This window comes from Delphinapterus leucas, chromosome 6 (assembly GCF_059928025.1).
Source record: "Delphinapterus leucas isolate spDelLeu-1000000601 "Yukka" chromosome 6, BTC_Dleu_Yukka2, whole genome shotgun sequence".
Classification (NCBI taxonomy): domain Eukaryota; kingdom Metazoa; phylum Chordata; class Mammalia; order Artiodactyla; family Monodontidae; genus Delphinapterus; species Delphinapterus leucas.
The window spans coordinates 104,527,615-104,547,943 of NC_143134.1; the positions used below are offsets into that span (position 1 = coordinate 104,527,615).

Below are 20,329 nucleotides of genomic sequence, written 5' to 3' on the forward strand. Positions count from 1 at the left end.
CCTAAAAACTATAACTCTGTTTCCTTATCTCAATTTTTCAGAATTGCCCCCATAAAGTAAAATAGCTACCTTTGTGTTAAGAGACAGGGACGCAAATAGTAGGGTAGAAGTACAATGATACAAGTAATAGGTCACCGGACTTGAGGTCAGAATCTGGATTCTAATTGCAGACTGCCTCGAGACTGACTGACACGTGACCTTGGCTAGTCAGTTAACCTCATGTACCTCAGTTTTCCAGCTGTAAAATAAGTAGCCATTCTTGTTTAATCCAGGCCTGTCCTTCATGTGGAGTTAGGTCTAGAAACATACTACATTGTGGTAGCTCAGCAGAAAAACCTGAGAACATGCCAGAAGAGGAAATGAAGTTACTATTGGGCCCAGACTTAAAATCATTCAATCAACAAATATTTATTGAATACAAACGTAAAAGGTGTATTAGATTGCACATAGCCTAACGTAGGCCTTAGAATGCATTCCATAAACAAGATGTGAGTAGTTTTCTTCAGCCTTGTTTTTGAGCACTCATAGAACATAATAATAACAGTAACTCACAGAGTAATAATAATGCTTTTATGTATGTTATATGGTCTTTTTTTCTCTCTCAGTATTTCTTCCCATTCATTATCTTATTTGAATTATACAATAACCCTAAAGGAGAACAAGACAGATGTTATCTCATTCCCCTGAGTTTCGGATGAGAGGCTAAAACTCAGAGATCAATAGTGGCTCTCAAAGAAGTAGGGTGATTCTGCCCGCCCAGGGGATGTTTGGCAAAGTCTGGAGACATTTTGGATTGTCACACATGGGACAGTGCTACTGTCATTCAGTGAGTAAAGGCTAGGGATACTTACTGTTAAACATCCTGCAGTGCACAGGACAGCTCATACAGCAAAGAGTTATTCAGCCCCAAATGTCAATAAGGCTAAAATTGAGAAACTGACATTGGTGTTTTATCCAAAAGAATACAAAGTGACAGAGTTGGATGAACCAGAATCCAGATCTTGAACTCAGTCTAGTATATTCTCCACTGCCCTTAGCATTAAAAACTGCAATCACATAAATTCTGGACTTATTGCCAATGTTTCGTGGAGGTGTGAGTGAAAAGTGGGGTTTGTCATATATCACTGTTAAAGGTTTCCATGTATAGTACAGATTGTATAATCCAATAAAAATCTACTAAACACTTGCTGTGTGTCTTACAGTCTGCTGTCCATGTCCCACAGGGAGCTTAGTCTACCTTCATCATATTTTTTAACTTATTGAGCAACTACCAAATTTGAGTAATTTACCCAAATGGTATTGAAATCTGGATATGGCCCCTTTAGCAGCCTCTATGCATAGTACCTACTGCCAACCTAAAGACTCATGGGACTTTTATAGGAAATGTCACCAAGATACTCAAAAATTAGCAGAGCCAGGATTTGGATCTTATCTGACTCCAAACTCATGCTCTTAACAATATTCAGTAAGCTTAACTCTCTCCTACAAAAGGTGATGTGTGACTTTAGAAGCTTTTACAACCCAGGACAGTCCTTGTAGAATATCCTTCAGTTTTGCCCCTCAAACCATTAAATAACCCAGAAATTAGAAGGCTCTTCTAATCCTAAAGTTTTAACAGATGTCTTTCTGGATTCTGGCAAATTAAAGGATTATGGCCCATGGCTCTGTAAGGGATTTTTTTTTTTTTCCATCTGTGAATGCCTCACAGAAAACTTGAGCAGGAAATATTATTAGGGAAGAACAAATAAAGGCCAGTTATTCTACACATCAAAGTATTCTGTTAAAATACAAATCTGGCCACATCACTCCCCTGCTTATTACGCCTAAATAGCTTCCACTTGCCCTTGGAATAAAATTTAGTCTCCTTTAAATGACCTATAAGGCCTTCTTCAGTATACCCTTTCTGCCTCTTTCTTCAACCTCATTGGCCTCTCTTCTCACTCAGTGTGTTCTATTCATACTGACCTTGAATGGCTTTGATTCTTTTCTTGCCTCAGGGGTGCTATTCTCTGCCCTTCTACCCAACTCCAGTAATTTATCAGTCTGTTTCAATGTTACCTCCTTAGAGAGGGCTTCTCTCTTCTCTCTCCGCCTAACCGCCTCCATCTAAATTAGTTCTTTTACTGTTATTCTCCTATCACAGTACCATGTTTACTTCCTTCATATTACTTATCACAATTTATAATTATATATACGTATACATATTTATTTGTTTCCATATTTAATGAGGATGCCTCCTCTAGAGCAGGTTCCGCAAAGGCAAGAATCTTGTCTTTTGCAGCTGGCTCCTTGTAAGTAGATATGAAACCTACATGGGTTTTGTAAGAATTAAATACATTTTGAGTGAGTGAATATTTGTCCAGTATTCTTCCAGGTGCAGTAAGGAGGTACAAATTAGTTACTTGCCCTCTAAGAACTTGCTGTGTATATATGGTATTTTTTATCTCGTACTTTAAGAACTGTAAGTCAAATTTGCCATAAGAGAAGATTGCTAGAAAAATTCAGAAAAGAGAGAGAGATTTCTTCTGTCAGGAATTCAAGGAAAACCTCATAGGAGAGGTGGCATTTTAACTCAGACTTAAAGAATGAACTAGATTGTAAACTCAAAAGAGCAGGGGCCGTATTTTAACTTTATCCTACTTCTGACACATTTTAAGTGCACTGTAAATGTTGAATAAACAATGATAGGATTTGCTCATATTCAGAAAATCGGGGGGGGGTGGCGGGACTACAGAGAATGACACGGCCAAAAAGACATACAAGTGTCAAAGTACTAAATTTATTCAGGAAAATTGAGTAAATCAATTTCGGTGGAATATTTGAATGTGAAGAGGATGAGATTGGGATGAGGCTGGAAAGTAAATCTGTAACAGAGACATAAATGCCACATAGTGAACATAAAATAAGTGTATCAATATGAGAAGTTGGAGGTGAGGATACTTATGTGCCTCTTTGCAGAGAGATTAGTTTCTGGGAGTACAACCTAAAATGCAAATTACAGCTTGAGAAATACATGCAAATGGTATCTGGACACTAGTTTAGGTGGGAGTACTGGTTCTATTATCAACACCATCACCAAAAAATAGCAAAATGCAGGCTCCTATGAACCATCTCCTGTACTTGGCTTGGCTGGAAAGAGAGTGTTTGTTTCCTTATATTTCTGGAAGGGAAACATCCCAAGGGATGTGTTTGTGTTTTTTACGGGTTTTTTTTCCCTGTAATTGATTTCTAATCTCATAGCGTTGTGGTCAGAAAAGATGCTTGATATGATTTCAATTTTCTTAAATTTACTGAGGCTTGATTTGTGACCCAAGATGTGATCTATCCTGGAGAATGTTCCATGCGCACTTGAGAAGGAAGTGTAATCTGCTCTTTTTGGATGGAATGTCCTATAAATATCAATTAAATCTATCTGGTCTATAGTGTCATTTAAAGCTTGTGTTTCCTTATTAATTTTCTGTTTGGATGATCTGTCCATTGGTGTAAGTGAGGTGTTAAAGTCCCCCACTATTATTGTGTTACTGTCGATTTCCTCTTTTATAGCTGTTAGCAGTTGCCTTATGTATTGAGGTGCTCCTATGTTGGGTGCATTTATAATTGTTATATCTTCTTCTTGGATTGATCCCTTGATCATTATGTAGTGTCCCTCCTTGTCTCTTGTAACATTCTTTATTTTAAAGTCTATTTTATCTGATATGAGTATTGCTGCTCCAGCTTTCTTTTGATTTCCCCTGGGTCCCGATGCGCACACTACTTTGTGTGTGCCCTCCAAGAGTGGAGTCTCTGTTTCCCCTAGTCCTGTCAAAGTCCTGCAGTCAAATCCCGCTAGCCTTCAAAGTCTGATTCTCTAGGAATTCCTCCTTCCGTTGCCGGACCCCCAGGTTGGCAAGCCTGACGTGGGGCTCAGAACCTTCACTCCAGTGGGTGGACTTCTGTGGTATAAGTGTTCTCCAGTTTGTGAGTCACCCACCCAGCAGTTATGAGATTTGATTTTATTGTGATTGCGCCCCTCCTACCGTCTCACTGTGGCTTCTCCTTTGTCTTTGGATGTGGGGTATCTTTTTTGGTGACTTCCAGTGTCTTCCAGTCGATGATTGTTCAGCAGTTAGTTGTGATTCCGGTGCTCTCACAAGAGGGAGTGACGTTTTTCTACTCCGCCATCTTGAACCAATCCTCCTGTTTCTTATATTGTAGTAGCTTGGTCCATTCATGTTTGCCTGGAAGGCATAGATGATTTAGAGATTGGAAAGTGGGTATTTAAAAAATTGAGTTTGTCCTTAGCATGCTTTCTCTTAAAAACGATAGCCCTCCATTATTATACATATAATTCTCCATGTAGTCAGTTCCTCCAAGACAAACAGGCTTCTCATCTCCTTTGCTCAGCCTGAGCAGCTTAATAAGGTGGAGTGGACATAGGGAAAGATAAAATTTACGGTAGAAGGGGGTGACCTTGAACCAGTATCCGGAAGCAAAGCCTTTCTTCGTCTTATTCTGATTAGAATCGAATCACAGGTTTGCTTTCTGTCTTTTCTGTGGATAGTTAGAAAGAGATTCTCAGGGCAGCTCCTGAGTTATCGTCTTTTTTACTAAAATAGGTATTCTTAGCCAAGAACTTCTATGTAAAAGAGCTACTCTCACTAATTTATAGCTGCTCTTTTATTCTTCTAAAAACTTGTCAGTCCATGGAGCATTTCTTGTTTGCCTAGATCATTGGCCATTCATAAATGAAGGCCCTTTAAGTTTTAAGTGTAACTGTTTGAAGTAGTTTTCCCCTTTATGTCTCTGGCAGTTGGTTGCTTTTGATGCATCCCATTAGTCTGATGTATGAGTAATACAGCCACATAGACTCTGCTTATTACTTGAATATGTAGACTGTGCATAGGTTGGTTTCTTTCCACAAAAAGTGCTTTCAAGGAATCCTGCAACTGGTTTATTATCTTTGCTATTGTTACTGCTCTTGCCTGATAAACAGTCATTTGTTCTTATGTTCCCTTAAGGTCATTATTACTGAGACCTTTTCAAGGGCAAGCATGGTAGCCAGGCTTAGATGACAAGATGGCTTTGGCCTAGAATGGCTTCTCTTATATCAAAAAGCTATATCTGGCTCTTTTCTCTGGGGACTCCCTACACTATCTCCTTACAGTAGAGCTCGCTTTGGTATATGGTGAAGAAAGAGAAAATAATATTGAAATCTGCAAGTAATCACTAAATTAATTCTCTGCCAGGTCTATCAACATCTTTCTCATCTCAACCCAACCACTGACACAAAGAAAAGCAAGTGAGAATTTGTTGTTGTTGTAGATGATCCCTTGGAATTATTTTTATTATCAACAAAGGCACAAAGTTAGAAGAGAAAATGGTAGCCTTAGTTTTATTGAAGGATTTTTAAAAGGATAAAATCTAAGTTTTCTTTCTTTCTTTTTTACTTTTTTTGATGGTAGTGGTAGTGATGGTGGTGGGGTTTTGGCAGTTATTCTCCAGAGTTCTGTCTTTATAAACCTGCAATTGTAGCAAGTGCCCTTATCAACTCCTATCACCTGCCACATTTAGTCTGGGGAGAACTCTGTGTGTGTGATTTTTAAGGTCTTTTCCATTTCCTTTTTTCTTATTGGCCTGACTTATCTTCTCACTACCTCTACTGCCTCATTTTACTGAACTGTTTTTAGTACACTGATACGGCAGAACTTTGGGAGTCATAAGTTTTTGCCAGTTCTGGCTAGAACCTATGTAAACCTATGATTTACTCAGCCTGATACCTTTATGGAAATGAAACTGGTGTAAGTATCCTTATGATTACTGCACCTCAAGAAGGACACAAACCAAGGAAAGGCAGCTAAAATATCCAAAGCATGGTGTGGTTATATTCGAACAATTATGACCACTTTTCTGCCAGTCAATTTGGAGTAAGAATATGAAGCCAGGGCCTAGAGGATGAGTGGAACAACATCATAGCCATCAACAGGAAGGGTCTTCCCCATATATATTCATCAAATTGTATTTCCCTTCCCTGGGAACTACTACATTTTTTTCTAAACAACTCCAGTGTATTGGCCTGGAATGCCAAGTTATGGAGAGGCACCTAAGCCCTATTTGTTATTGCATTATATCAAAGTCTCCCCTTTATTCCTGCATCTCCTTTACCACCTCCCTCCCCCACAGAACAACATAAGTGCAGAATTCATAAAGCCATAGGAGAATTTCAAAGTTCACCTATAGAGGCACTTGAAACAAAGCCAGAGCCATATCTCAGAATATCTGCTGGCCCCATACAGGTCATAAAAAGGCAGGATTAGTCCAGTGAAACTTGATCACATGAACATAGCCCATAAGCATGAGTCCCTGTTTATGGTAGTATATTATCTTTGACCTTGAATTTCCCCTATCTGTGCTTGCCAAAAGCTTGTGTCATCAATCATAAATAATGACTACAGAAAGCAGAAGAGTGACTAGATAGATTTCCCTTTGTTTAATGTTTATACAAATCAAAAAAGGATCATGACCCTAATCATTTTTTTAAAATATTTATTTATTTATTTGGTTCTGCCGGGTCCTAGTTGCGTCAGGCAGGCTCCTTAGTTGCAGCACGTGGGCTCCTTAGTTGTGGCTCGCCTGCTCCTTAGCTGTGGCATGCGAACTCTTAGTTGTGGCATGCATGTGGGATCCAGTTCCCTGACCAGGGATCGAACCCGGGCCCCCTGCATCGGGAGCACGGAGTCTTATCCACTGTGTCACCAGGGAAGTCCCGACCCTAATCATTTTAAGAATAAAAACTTTCTTCCTTATCATTGAAGTCAGGAAAGACTGGAGGCAGTCTCCAAAAGAATTATCTGAGACTCCAGATTACATCTGTCTGAGCTGGAGGAGAGGGCCCATGTGGCAGATGTATGACCACTTCTGTGTAGTCTTTTTGTGGGGTCTAATCTCCATAGTCCCTATGGATTATTGTTTCTTATTCATCATTGTGCAATACCAGGAAAATAAAAGAGAATTTGAAGTTTAGACTAAACCTGTTAGAAGTAAGGTCAGTGCTAAGACTCAGAATGGGTATCAGAATTTAGCCTTCTTGCTAATTCCCTAACTTCTGTCTATAAATTCATATTCATTTTTCTAGAGATGCTAGATTTTGCAAAGAATCTGGCCCGCTAGATTTTGCAAAGAATCTGGCCCTCTAGTTAAGCTGTACAATGCGTGTGTTGGGGGAGAGTGTTGGCAGGAACAGAGGAAACTTCTTTTTCATGATCCTCAGAAGTAGACTGAGAAGGAATTAGACCCTTGAATACAAGGAAGTTTTGAAACCTATTTTTATAAATACTGCACCATACTTACTAAATGGAGGAAAGGGGAAGGCAGAAAGAAGTGCAAAGCTATATGGCATTCAATGTAGAATGTGCCATTTCATTTTCCATATCTAATAGTATTCAGGGCAATACAAACAAGTTGGCATATAGCCAACTTCAAGTACCCAGCTGAAGTTAAATGTTCCCTAAAAACTGAATAGTGTAAAGCCTTCCTGAGAAATAAACTTCTCACCTATTTCGTATGAACAAATTTCCATAGAAACTCATACTTGATTTTTTTCTATAGCCAATTCCTAGACCATTTCTCTTCTATTTCCTTAAAAATCAAAGAAGTTTTCTATGCTAGAAGGAGCTATTATGAACTATCCACATGTGTCGATAGTCACTTTGTGGTCTCAGGAGACAGGATAGGCAGAAAGGGGCTTGAAAGTGGTCTTGGCTGGCATACTCTGCAGGAGAGAAGCTAACAGAAAACTGACATTTGCCTAGGATTCTGTTATAAGAAATCCATTGTTGGGAATTCTCTGGCGGTCTAATGGTTAGGACTCCTTGCTTCCACTGTAGGGGACCCAGGTTCAATCTCTGGTCAAGGAATAAGATCCCGCAAGCCGCATGTCGCGGCCAAAAAAAAAAAAAAAATTAAGATAAAGGCTTTTTGTTTTTTGTTTTGTTTTTGCCGCAGGGCATGCAGGATCTTAGTTTCCTGACCAGGGATCGAACCAGTGCCCCCTGCAGTGGAAGCACGGAATCTTAACCAGTGGACCGCCAAGGAAGTCCCCTGATAAAGGTTTTTTTTTAAAAAAAAAAAAAAAAAAAAGAAGAAAGAAATCCATTGTCCATCGGCAATGAAAGGAAATAGATTCTATTCCTGCTCTATTTCCTAGTATATTTCAATGTGAAATGTATCCTACAAGATGACATTTCAAAATAGGTGCATACTTTGAAAGGCATTCTTGAGATTGGGGCATATGAATTACTGGGTCACTGATACGTCTGAAGAGATTTGATTACGGATCTTCACTGAGAGGTGTCTCTGATTGGTAATGAGGTGCCTGAACAATTAGGAACCTTGGGTCTTCAAAAAAACCTGTTGATGGGAAGACTATAAAAGTTTATCAGGGAAATCAAGGGTACAAATCTTAAGTAGTTTCTGGTGCTGTGTTCTTGCCTTTTTAATTGGCCTTTTGCGTTTCATCTTATGCCCCAAAATGAAAATTATGACTGTTCAGTTTCCCCTTCTAGCTTTTAGCCTTGAAGCTCCATGAGGAAAGAGTCTATGTCTGGTTCATCTCTGTATGTCCCTCAGTCTCTTACACCAAAAGACACTCCACCAATATTCACTGAATCAAAGGTCAGGATTCATGTTGATAACATGAAATGAAATTATCCTTTATGGTTTTCTTATGATATAATCATTTTCTAGACCCTTATTAGAAGAGAACAAAATTTGTGACTTCTACTCTTTATGAGGATGTGCTATCAATTTTCTTGGCAGGCAAAAGTATTTTCATTCTTATTTCACTTCATTTGCTTGGTTCAACATCATAATTTATGATCACTCAGATACCAGTGATCTCTCCATCCTACTATGTTTCTTTATCTGAAAACTGCTGTCCTCTTACCATTTGTTCCATCATTGAAACTTTGTGTGTGCTCTCGCTTGTTGATTATTTGTGTGTGTGTATGTGTGTGTGTTTTGTTTTGTTTTTTTGCTGTTTGCTATAAAACCTTTGTGGACAAAGATCTTATTGTGTCTCTCTTTGTACCTCCAATCTAGTCCCTTTATGGCAATGGTATTAATAATACCAGCTTGTCCAGCTCCCCAATTATGAAGTAATAAAGTGTCTGGCATGAAAGTTATTTAAATTCAGAGTTGAATTTTGATTATCGGTAACTGATGGAAATAAGAACCTATTTTTTTAAATTAATTAATTTATTTATACGTTGGCTGTGTTGGGTCTTTGTTGCTGCGCACGGGCTTTCTTTTTAGTTGCAGGGAGTGCGGGCTTCTCATTGCGGTGGCTTCTCTCGTTGCTAAGCGTCGGCTCTAGGCACGCGGGCTTCACAACTAGGCACGCCACAACTTCAGTAGTTGTGGCACTCGGGCTCAGTAGTTGTGGCTCGTGGGCTCTAGAGTGCAGGCTCAGTAGTTGTGGTGCACGGGCTTAGTTGCTCTGCAGCATGTGGGATCTTCCCGGACCAGGGCTCGAACCCATGTCCCCTGCATTGGCAGGCAGATTCTTTAACCACTGCACCACCAGGGAAGTCCCAATAAGAACCTATTTTTTAAGCTTGCTGTCATAGTATCATAGGATAGGAGTTGAAGAGGGGAAAATAGATGGCTGAATATTTGTGCTTTTGATTAGGCATCCAAGACTCCCTGAATCTGTATAAATTTCCTATCTAAAGTATGCTTCTTTTCAACCTCTTAGTGATACTACCATATTACCCTGTTTCTTTCCATCACAGCACTAATCGCCTCATGAAAGTGTTCTGTTTACTTTATTGTTTCTCCATCCTGTACCTTGTTTGTCTTATTCACTGTTGAATTACTAGCACTTAGCTCAGAGTTTGGTGTGTGTAAGAGCTTGATAATTAATAATAAGAGGCACACTTAGGCTCATGAACATGAATATCTACTTGGAATTTCTAAAGCACTCTTTCCTCCACAAACTGGAGTTGAGGGACACTTAAGAGAATCCACCAACACCTCCCTCTCCACCTTCCTCAACTTCCCACTCCCCACCCCAGCTATAGGAGTTTTTGCTCCTTGGATTATGTCTCAGATGGACTTTTGCAGTAAAATAGTGAAGTGATAGTAAAGACACAAGAATGAATGTGCAGGTTGTCTAGACTTAATTTAATAGCGAATATCCAATTTATACCTTGTTTTCAGTGTTCTCAGCTCTAATGCCCTGCTGGGATTGATACTGTATCTAAATTCAGGGCACACTGCTTGCCTAGGGCAGCAATAAACCTTTTCTTCTAATTTAAATTAGATGAAGGCTGGTTGTCCTATATGTGAAAATGCATTCTTAATATCCTGATTGAACACAGGCCATCCAATTAGGTGAATTATCTTGAAATACTTGCTTTTTATCTACTGACATTTATGATTAGAAAAGCAGCTAAATTTCATTAATGGCATGAATTTGTCCACTATTACAAATTGTTTCCTGCAACCCGAAGAAGCTACTTTTCTTCTCCTTATCTCATGTTTAAATTTGAACATACATTGAACATATCTAGTAAAGGAACGATTCTGCAGAATGAGTTAGGTTTCTGATAATGTATAACTGATTCACTTTGCTGTACAGCAGAAACTAACACAACATTGTAAAGCAACTATACTCCAATAAAAATTAGTTTTAAAAAAAAGAGTTAGGTTTCTGAAACCCTACGTGCAAACCCCTTTTGCCACAGTCTCCAGAGGTGATCCCTATTAGTACAGTTACTTCTCTTTCCATCTGTAGATTATAAAAAATAATTCTGAGTAAAGAGGCTAGGAGAGCATCTATTCACTGGCTGAAATACCACATAGACAATTTATCAAGAATCAAGATTTGGGGACTTCCCTGGTGGTCCAGTGGTTAGGACTCCGTGCTTGCACTGCAGGGGGCACAGGTTCGATCCCTGGTCGGGCAACTAAGATCCTGCATGCCGTGCGGCTTGGCCAAAAAAAAAAAGACAAGATAAAACATCGTGAAGATTTTTTTTTTAAATCAAGATTTTGTATTTTTAATTATTATATGTAATTCTTTTTCTTAAAAGAATCTTCTGCTGACTCAACTTTTCCCGGAAAAATGGGCCATTTCCACCACGTGGGGATGAGCATGGGGATGAGCAGTGGGGACGACAACAGTACCATGGCACCTTCACACCATCACCCGACCTCTTCAGCCTCCCACTCCCATGGTCACATGATGACGATGATGGTAAGTGCCACAGGAGAGGCAGCCCAGGCCCTTTCCCACCCACGTGGGGAATAGAGATAATCGAACTTTAGGACTGGAAGATGATTATCTTTAAAGATCAATTTACCAATGAGAAAAAACTAAGGTCGACCTAGAGAAATCAAGTGATTTGACCAAGATTATATGGCAGGTTAGTTTCAGAGCCACACCAGAACCAAGATTTCTATGGTTCTTTCTTCAGTATTCCTTTCTGTCAAAATTGACCTTTTTCTGGATTAAGTTCTGGTCTTTTACACTTTGTGTAGAAAAGAGAAAAAGACAAAAGTTGATGGTGGGGACAAAGGAGAATACATGTGGAGAAGTGCCTGTGGTTAATACTATAATATAATGAGGGAGAAAGCCTCCCACTTCAGTGAATGCCTCTTATTACCCAGAACTGCTACTTTTAAATGTTCTAAGCTTCTTGACCTGAAATTCTCATATAGAAGCTTCAGTTGTTTCTAATTGACACGTTTTGGTTTCCTGGCAGCCTATGACCTTCTACTTTGGCTTTAAAAATGTGGAACTATTGTTCTCTGGTTTGGTGATCAATACAGCTGGAGGTGAGTAAGCCATCAGGTTTTGTTTGAAGGTGACACTCACATGAGAGACAGTGACAGAGAATCTGGAAACCCAACACCTCTTCCTGCCATAATTACTGAGTCATTATGGTTATGATCGTAACCATCTTGCTTCCTATTTCCTACCTGGAAGGTAAGGATACACGGTGCTTATTTTGGTCCTACAGTAAACCTCCCTTAAATAGCATGTGTATGTTTTAGAATTTCTGAAACATAATTTAGATACCAGGTAGGAGTCTTTTGCAGACCGTTTCCTTTCATCTTTTTCCAGAGTGTTTCCTTGTTTGATAAATTATTGATCTTGGATATAAGACTATAGTCGAAGTTCAAATGACATAAAAAGCATTATATATATATACATACCACAAAATAACCCTAGCTTAAAAACTATTAATCAAGTACAATCCTTCCAGTTTACAGATAAATTAAACTTCAAATAGTGAAATGATTAGCCCTAAATCCCATAAAGTTAGATGTCAGAGCTAGGACAGGGACCTAGGGCTTCTATTCCTGCCTAATCCAGTTCTCTTTCTAGCTTACCAAACTGGTATACATCATTCCTGACTCTTGGCCCAACTGAGGGGCAGTCCTAGTTTTGGGGTAGCTAATCACCCAGTTTTTGTGTGTCTATAATGTTGAGTTGGTGTGCCTTAAATTCAAATTGCACAAGTTCAGTAGTCAGGTGGACCACTTTAGGTACAAGATAAATCTTTGGACCCACAAAATCAATTTGTTTTGGGAAGAAGGGAAGCATTTAATTCAGGTAGTATGTTAAATCAGTTTTGACTACATTCATATTGGTACCAGTGCTTCACAGTGTGAAAGACTTAGATTGAAACGCCCATTCAAGAAATTGTCAGCACTTTAAAATAAGTTGTTTTATTCCTCTTTTGCATATTCTACATTGTGTGTTTCAGTGTGACAAGCTAATTTAATGACATCAAGCAGCCAGACCAAAAGGTTATTGTTGTTCATTTTTTTTGTATCTTAATCAGAAAATGAGTATGATCTGCAGTGGAGGCAGTAGTCCTCACTGACACCATCTTAGTTCTTCTCTTCCATCTGTATGATTGAAGAGGTAACAATATAACATACTCTGAAATTAAGAGTAGAGAGTAGCAGTTTTTCAAAATTACCTGGCAGTCCAGTGGTTAGGACTCGGTGCTTTCACTGCCGTGGGCCCAGTTTCAATCCCTAGTTGGGGAACTAAGACCCCACAAGCCACGTGGCATAACCACCCCCCCAAAAAAAAAAAAAGTGTAGCAGTTTTTCTGTGTTGTCTTTCTAGCTTGGAGAGCACACCAGCTAATGAATTTGCATGTTTGACATTACCGCCATCTTTTCCCTCCCTACTTAGAAATGGCTGGAGCTTTTGTGGCAGTGTTTTTACTAGCCATGTTCTACGAAGGACTCAAGATAGCCCGAGAGGGCCTCCTGCGCAAGTCACAAGTCAGCATTCGGTACAATTCCATGCCTGTCCCAGGACCGAATGGAACCATCCTTATGGAGACCCACAAAACTGTTGGGTAAGAAGATTGAACAGATCCAGATGGAAGTTCTGGAGAGCTGAATTAGCTAAATAGGAAAGCAGCTATTTTATTAGCAACAGCCCTCTTCTTGAGTTAATGATTCTATATGACCTTGATCAAAACTGTTTTTGGAGGCTTGGGGTTGGGGGTCATTAGCAGGCCAAAAGAGGAATGATAGGAACCCTTCTGCTAATATGAACATTTATTCCAAATTTTAAGTATTGGTCACTTTAGAAGAAGGAAAAGAATCCATATTTTAACATATTAGCCAAAATAATAATAAACAAGTTAAGAAATTTCAGGTCAGGGTATAGAAGAATGGCAGACTCCAATTCATTCCTTTCTATAAAAAGTTGTACCTGCCCAGCTCTAGTCTCATTTTGTTACAATGTAAGACTGTCCTAATGTCTGTATTCCACCTAAGCAAGTATATGGATGACTATTGGTTTTTCCCACAGATTGGCAAATGCTTAAGATTTAGTTATAATAGAAATGTAGGTCTTAAAGCTAAACTGGAATTCAAGGAATCCTATAGACCAATGTCCTGCTCTCAAGTAAGCACAATATTATTTATTCCAATTGTATCAGTGATTGGGCTTATTGAGGGCCAAACACTGTGACTTAACTAAGGTGAGAGAACGAGTAAGTGACAAAGGGGATAAACAGCCAGGTCTCCTGATCCCTAATTAAAAACTTTCTACTGTACCACCCAACCCTCAATTCTATTTCCAATTTTTTTTTTTGGCTGCGTTGGGTCTTCGTTGCTCCACGCTGGCTTTCTCTAGTTGCGGCGAGCAGGGGCTACTCTTTGTTGCGGTGCACGGCCTTCTCATTGCAGTGGCTTCTCTTGTTGTGGAGCACGGGCTCTAGGCGCACGGGTTTCAGTAGCTACAGCACGCGGGCTCAGTAGTTGCGGCGCGCCTGCTCTAGGGTGCTCGGGCTCCAGTAGTTGTGGCATGCAGGCTCAGTAGTTGCGGCGCATGGGATTAGTTGCTCCACGGCATGTGGGATCTTCCTGGACCAGGGCTCGAACCCGTGTCCCCTACACTGGCAGGCGGATTCTTAACTACTGCGTCACCAGGGAAGTCCTCTATTTCCAACTTTTTAGAGTATGAACTCTGCAAAGGTGGAAGGCCTGAGAAAGTTCAGGCAAATAAGTATGGGAGGGTGTGGGTCATCCCTTTCAGTATCCAAGGTGGAGGTAAGTCAGCTTACTCCTCCTTCCTCTCCCCTCCTCCTGAAGAGCATTCCTCCTGCTGCCATATAATCATATCTGGCCAATGCTTATTAACCTCACAACCCTATCATGTTTCATTTCCAAGGACAATAAACAACCTGCAGAGACACAAGTACCCGTGAGTTGCCAGGGTGGCTGTGACAGAGTCCAGCTCAAGCTGAGCTCGTGACTACAACTGTTGCCCCTTTCTCCTGATCTGCATGCAGAGCTGCCTGAACACACCTGGGGCCTGACTGTTGTGTCCCTGTTTACTCTCCAGGCAACAGATGCTGAGCTTTCCTCACCTTCTGCAAACAGTGCTGCACATCATCCAGGTGGTCATCAGCTACTTCCTCATGCTCATCTTCATGACCTACAACGGGTACCTCTGCATTGCTGTAGCGGCAGGGGCTGGCATGGGGTACTTTCTCTTCAGCTGGAAGAAGGCAGTGGTAGTGGACATCACAGAACATTGCCATTAACGTCTAACGCTATGGTGTGGCCTTATCGATTGCAGTGGAAAGCAGTTCAAGACTGGAAGACAGGATTCCAATCTTCTCTTCTTACTCCTTATCTCCTTACACACACGCACGCACGCACACACACACACACACGCCTGCTCAACAGAGGTTTAGCTAAAGTGGTAACCTCCCTGCCTTTTTTCCCTAATGAGCTGAGTTTCCCATTTCTCTTGAGGTGAAGCCACCCATGAGATGTCCTCTCTTCCCCCATTATCTTAGATCCAAGTTATGTGTTCTTATCTAATCCAGGTAGCTTTCTATTCGATGGCTTGATCACCTGCTTCCTTTTTTAGTCTTCTGTTCTTATTTTTTAACAGTTTGCGAATTTGTTGGGTTTTTCCTGGGTCAGTGATGGAAATGGATTAACTTTAGCCAGGATTGATGGCAGGTGAGGAAAAGTCTTGCCCAGCTAAGCCCAGAGCCCAAACTTAACATTTAAAAATACGTTCTAGTCTTTGGACTCAATGAGTGGGAGACAGATTGTGCCTTTCCCTAGGTGTGAAGTGTTGCACTGAAATCTCTGTAGGGGGCAGAGAGGTGGTTTGAGACTGTATAAATACAGGCCCAGACCTTGCAGGAGTGTGCATTCTTGGGGGGCTGGCTCATCAACTTGTGTTCCCACTTAACATTTTGATTAGAATGAACTTGTCAATCAAAAAAAAAGATGACAATCAATTTGAGAAAATAGATATTTTAAAATGAAACCACTGACATTTTACTTTGACTTGGTACCTTCGTATGTCACAACTGAAGTAAGCGTTTAAATAATTTTCTCCCATTATTGTTTTCATGTGTCTGCCTCTAAACCAGTGGTTTTCAAACTTCAGCATGCATCAGAATCACCGGGAGAGCTTGTTAAAGCCCTGATTGCTGGGCCTCGACCCAGAGCCCCCAAATTGGTATTTTTAACAAGCTCCCAGGTGATGTGCCTACTGATGATCAGGGGACCACACTTTGAGCATCTCTGCTTTAAACTGAGGGAGTATCACCTGGTGGGTGAGCTACCTGGTACTGGGCACAGGAATTTGACTTGCTATCAGTTGGTGGTGTTTCTGGGCTTAACTCATGTACTAAATGCTGCTGGTCAATACTTAATCATTCCACAAACATTTATTCAGCCCCAACTGTGTTTTTGTGCCCAGGCACACAAGCGCAAAGGGCTGTAGCCAAAGTAACTCTTATTAGCATGTATGAAATCACTGGTCCTTATTCTTAAAGATCTGTAATTTCTTGGAAATGGCTTGAAGGTTGAGAATCTTGGATCTGCAATGTAAATGAGCCAGTCATGGGCTGGAGGGGCAAAAGCCCAGCCCTCTCTTTGGAGAGGCCTAGGGTGTGGTCGGCTGATGGGCATCCATGCCCACACCAGACAGATCCTCACTCTCTGTGTGACCATCTTTGTTACCCTCGGGGGGACTTAATTAGATCACAAGTGGCCAAAAATACTTTCCTCAGTAAGAATCGCATTGGATTTTTATTCTGTTGTTAGTCTACGCCGCAGTCTTGTCCCCAGTCCAACCTACCTCTGTAACGTGACTCCTCCTGTGCTGGTCTATTAAATCCTGCCCTCCTCGGTGCTAGACTCCAGTTGTGCCTCAGGGCAGGGGAGACAAAACACAGCTATCCTGTTGGCCTCTTGTGGTTTTGAAGTTTGTACTTTCTCTGTTGGTGCCAGTTAAATATTGGAGGGCGAGAAATGTGTACTTCCGTGGCTTTGAACCAAGAGAGGGTTATGAGCTTACTGGATCGAGCTTAAAATCTAAGAACCAACATTTAGAGTTTTATGTTTTTCTCTCATTCCAACCCCTTGTAGTGCTGATACTTAGCATAAGTAAAGGGAATGACAGGTACTGATAAAGATCCAACATTAAGGTACAAATAGCCTGTTATTGCCTCAGAAGCCAAGGAATAATAAAACCCTGAGAAATCAATGTTTAGTAGTGATCCGGGTACTCTCTAGAAATCTTGACATGATCTGTTATAAAATACCCTTTCAGGAACAGGACCTTACCAGTAAGGTAAGAAAAATCAAGGCCAGTTTAGACAAAATGCTGTGAATTTCAAACTCTCGGGAGAGAAACATCAGTTTGGGATAAGTCTTCAGGTATTCAAGATAGAGTCTCATGAAAAACCTGAATTGTCGTGATCTTGAGCTAGGTTGCCAAAGGAAGAAACCAGCGAGGAAAAAAAAAAAGTAAAGCTTAAATTCTACCTTTCTTGAGCTCTTGGATCGTGATAATATAATGATCTTGTTGACTTTCATTTCTGTAACCCTGTTCATTTAGAATTTAGTGCCTGACTTCTTTGTTCCTTTTGAATCCAAATTTCTCTTCCTCCTGTTCACAACTATTAGAAGCTGTATCCCCATATCTTTGGCCCCTTATTCTGCTCTCCTTTTCCCTTTCTGTCTTTCAGTTTTTTATCCCATGTGTCTGGTTTATTAAATCTCCCTCACCCTCCTGATGCAGTGGATAATGCTGTGCAGTAGATGTGGATATAGATACCAACCAGAAGTTGTAAAACTTGATAGAGACCCTAAGCACACTTTGAGGAGCAATTGTCCCACTGGAATTTCTATAAGGCTGAGTAAGGGGCTACCTGGTACCATCCACAAAGTTACAGCATCTTAGGTGCCGTCTCCAATCTACGCTGGAAGAACACTCAGCCCCACACTGCCCACAAGCAGAGTCCTCTCTGTCCACCAGGGAATTAGAGATGAAGGTTTCTTCACTACTTCTATGGTAGGGTTGTCTGGAATTCCCTTTTAGGCTGTGGGGTACTGGTTTTGGGTTCTAGCCACAAGGGTTCCTTGTAGAAGCTGGAAAGGGAGTTAGCAGGGAGTACACTTTCATGTCATTTAATGTTGATCCTGCCCTCTCCAGCTGCTTCCTTCAGAAGATACACCTAAAGACACAGAGTCTGCATTTGATATATGCCTTAATCATTGGGTCTACAATTAATGTTGACTGTTTTAGATTGTAAGCTCCTGGAGGGCAGTATTGCTGTAGTAGGAATGTTTTAACAGTGTCATGTGCAGAAGAACAAATAAATATTTTGATTTTGTGATTCTATGCATGTCTTCTCCCCAGAGTGATATCAGAATAAGTGGTCTCGTCGTTGTTCACATGGAGTCTGGTCATTATCACCGGTTTTTCAGATGTCCATCTGTTAGGTGGCGTGATCCCTTTATGTTTTCATCTCACTCTCCTCCTACTCCCCTACTCTACACGACAAGCCTTGAACATGCCAGAAGATCTACATGACCTTTTGCACAGGAGACAGGGTCTTCATGAAGCTGCAGTATCTCAGTATACCAAGGATTCCTGAATTGAAAAGCGAACTCGTCATGTAATCGCTTCCCTGTGTTTATGCTGTCAGGTGAGAGGCTAGGAGTTGGCCCTGCCTGTCCGCTTTCTGCCAGAATGGTGGTGTTTTGTGCCTTTCCTGTTGGCCCCCAGATGGGCATCTTGCCATTCAGCACCGCTCCTAGACTGTAGTGTGATGAACATGGGCTTTGGAGTCAGGTACACCTGGCTTTGACTCGTAGCTCTACCACTTCCTAGAAGTGTGACCTTAGGCAAGTTATTTTAATAATCCCTAAGCCTTAGTTTTCTCATTTATAAAAAGGCAATAATAGTACCTATTTGAATTAATCTCCTGATTATTGTCACTCCAGCTTTCAGGAAAATGAAAGGTACGTGCTTCTGGCTGCAGTTGGTATCTCTTCACAAGCACTTGACCATCTTCTTGGGTTTGGGCGACCCAGAAATGAACACTAGGACCTAAGAAATAAAGAATCGATACATGTGATTTCAGTGGTGTCAAAAAAGATTTACAGGGAATTCCCTGGTGGTCCAGTAGTTAGTACTGTGCACTTCCACTGCAGGGGGCACGGGTTCGATCCCTGGTTGGGGAACTAAGATCCCACGTGCCGCGTGGCACGGCCAAAAAAATAAAAAGATTTATAGCTGCTCAGATTTATTACTAATCTGGTAATTGCCTCATTCTTTATAAATAAAATAGCATGGATATTTCCTGAGAACTGAAACAGCAACCTCTCACTCTACCCCGAGGGAGTGAGACCTACTAGTGGGAGACCAGGAAAGCAGTGTAGCAAGGAGGTTTAGAAGCGCAGGTTCAAAAATCATTCTGCCCAGGTTCAAATCTCAGCTCTATCCCTTAACAGCTGAGAATTAGTTTTGCCTTTATAAAATTAGGTTAAAGTACTCACCTTGTAAGAGTTAAAGATTAAATGAGATAATCTAAAAGAAAATAAAAAATAAATGAGACAATCTGCATAAAGCACTTGGTACAGTGTCTTCCACCCAGATTCCTCTTGAGTATTGGTATCAGGAGGCACCATGTTTTCATGCTTCTGTGCCTGTTCATGCTGGGAAGTCACAGTGACATGTTGAAGCAGTCTTGTTTGATCCTTTTCTTTTTTTCTTTTGCCCTTCCAGACTGAATTTTGTAGGATTCAAAATAATCAAACTCAATTTCCTTATCTGGAACCCATTCTTGCTGTGTTTTCAAGATTAAGATAAATGAATGGAAGATCCCAGATAAAACTGGAAGAACAGAGGTTTTGTAAGAATGGTTGGCGGAAGAAGGGAAACTATACATCCTCCTCTATTCCTGCCTCTCTCCCACATTCTTACTTCGCAGACTTAAGCTGCCCCAGAAAGGCTGGGTAAAATCCTGCTAACAGGTCTCTTTGGAACTGATGATTCCAGAGGTTCTTGCTACCACAGTTAGCAGTTCCCAGCAGTTGAATTAAACAGTGAAAACAATAAGACATGATTCTAAATTAGCCTCTGAGCTGCCTGGCAGATTGGCTCGTCAGAAAAACTTAGGCGATTTGGGAAAGGAAGGAAAACTGGAATGACGGTAATACTGATACTCCACTGCCTGTCCTCCCAAAATTACACCCAAACTGGTTACAAAGCCATTCTGTAAAGATACTGGAAATCCACAACTTGATAGAGTTTATACAAAATCATGAGAATCTAATCTCCACAAGGGCAGGGATCTTTGATTTGTTCACTGATGTTACCAAGTGCCTAGAATGGTACCCGGCACTCTCAATAAATACTTGTTGAATAAACGAGTTAAACAAAAATCAGTGACAGGGATCAACTGGAAGTGTTCTGTTTAGGGTCTTTTAATAAAGATGGGAAAAATGATGTAGCAATTTAATGGTGCTATTATACTTCATTAAGGATGTCGCACAC

The 20,329-nt window shown here is 40.7% G+C and overlaps 1 protein-coding gene across 6 annotated transcripts in view; it reads left to right on the top strand.

The window, feature by feature from the left end:
* Positions 1-18,169, top strand: part of SLC31A1 (solute carrier family 31 member 1) — a 29,309-nt gene extending 11,140 nt beyond the window's left edge. For all 6 annotated transcript variants that reach the window (XM_089913627.1, XM_089913630.1, XM_089913628.1 and 3 more), the window contains 4 exons: positions 11,070-11,233; positions 11,742-11,814; positions 13,190-13,358; positions 14,858-18,169. In XM_089913627.1, the coding sequence (XP_089769753.1) occupies positions 11,102-11,233; positions 11,742-11,814; positions 13,190-13,358; positions 14,858-15,059 (576 nt within the window). In that variant the 5' untranslated portion in view covers positions 11,070-11,101 and the 3' untranslated portion in view covers positions 15,060-18,169. The remainder of the gene's footprint in view (positions 1-11,069; positions 11,234-11,741; positions 11,815-13,189; positions 13,359-14,857) is intronic.
* The last annotated feature ends 2,160 nt before the right edge of the window (positions 18,170-20,329 follow it).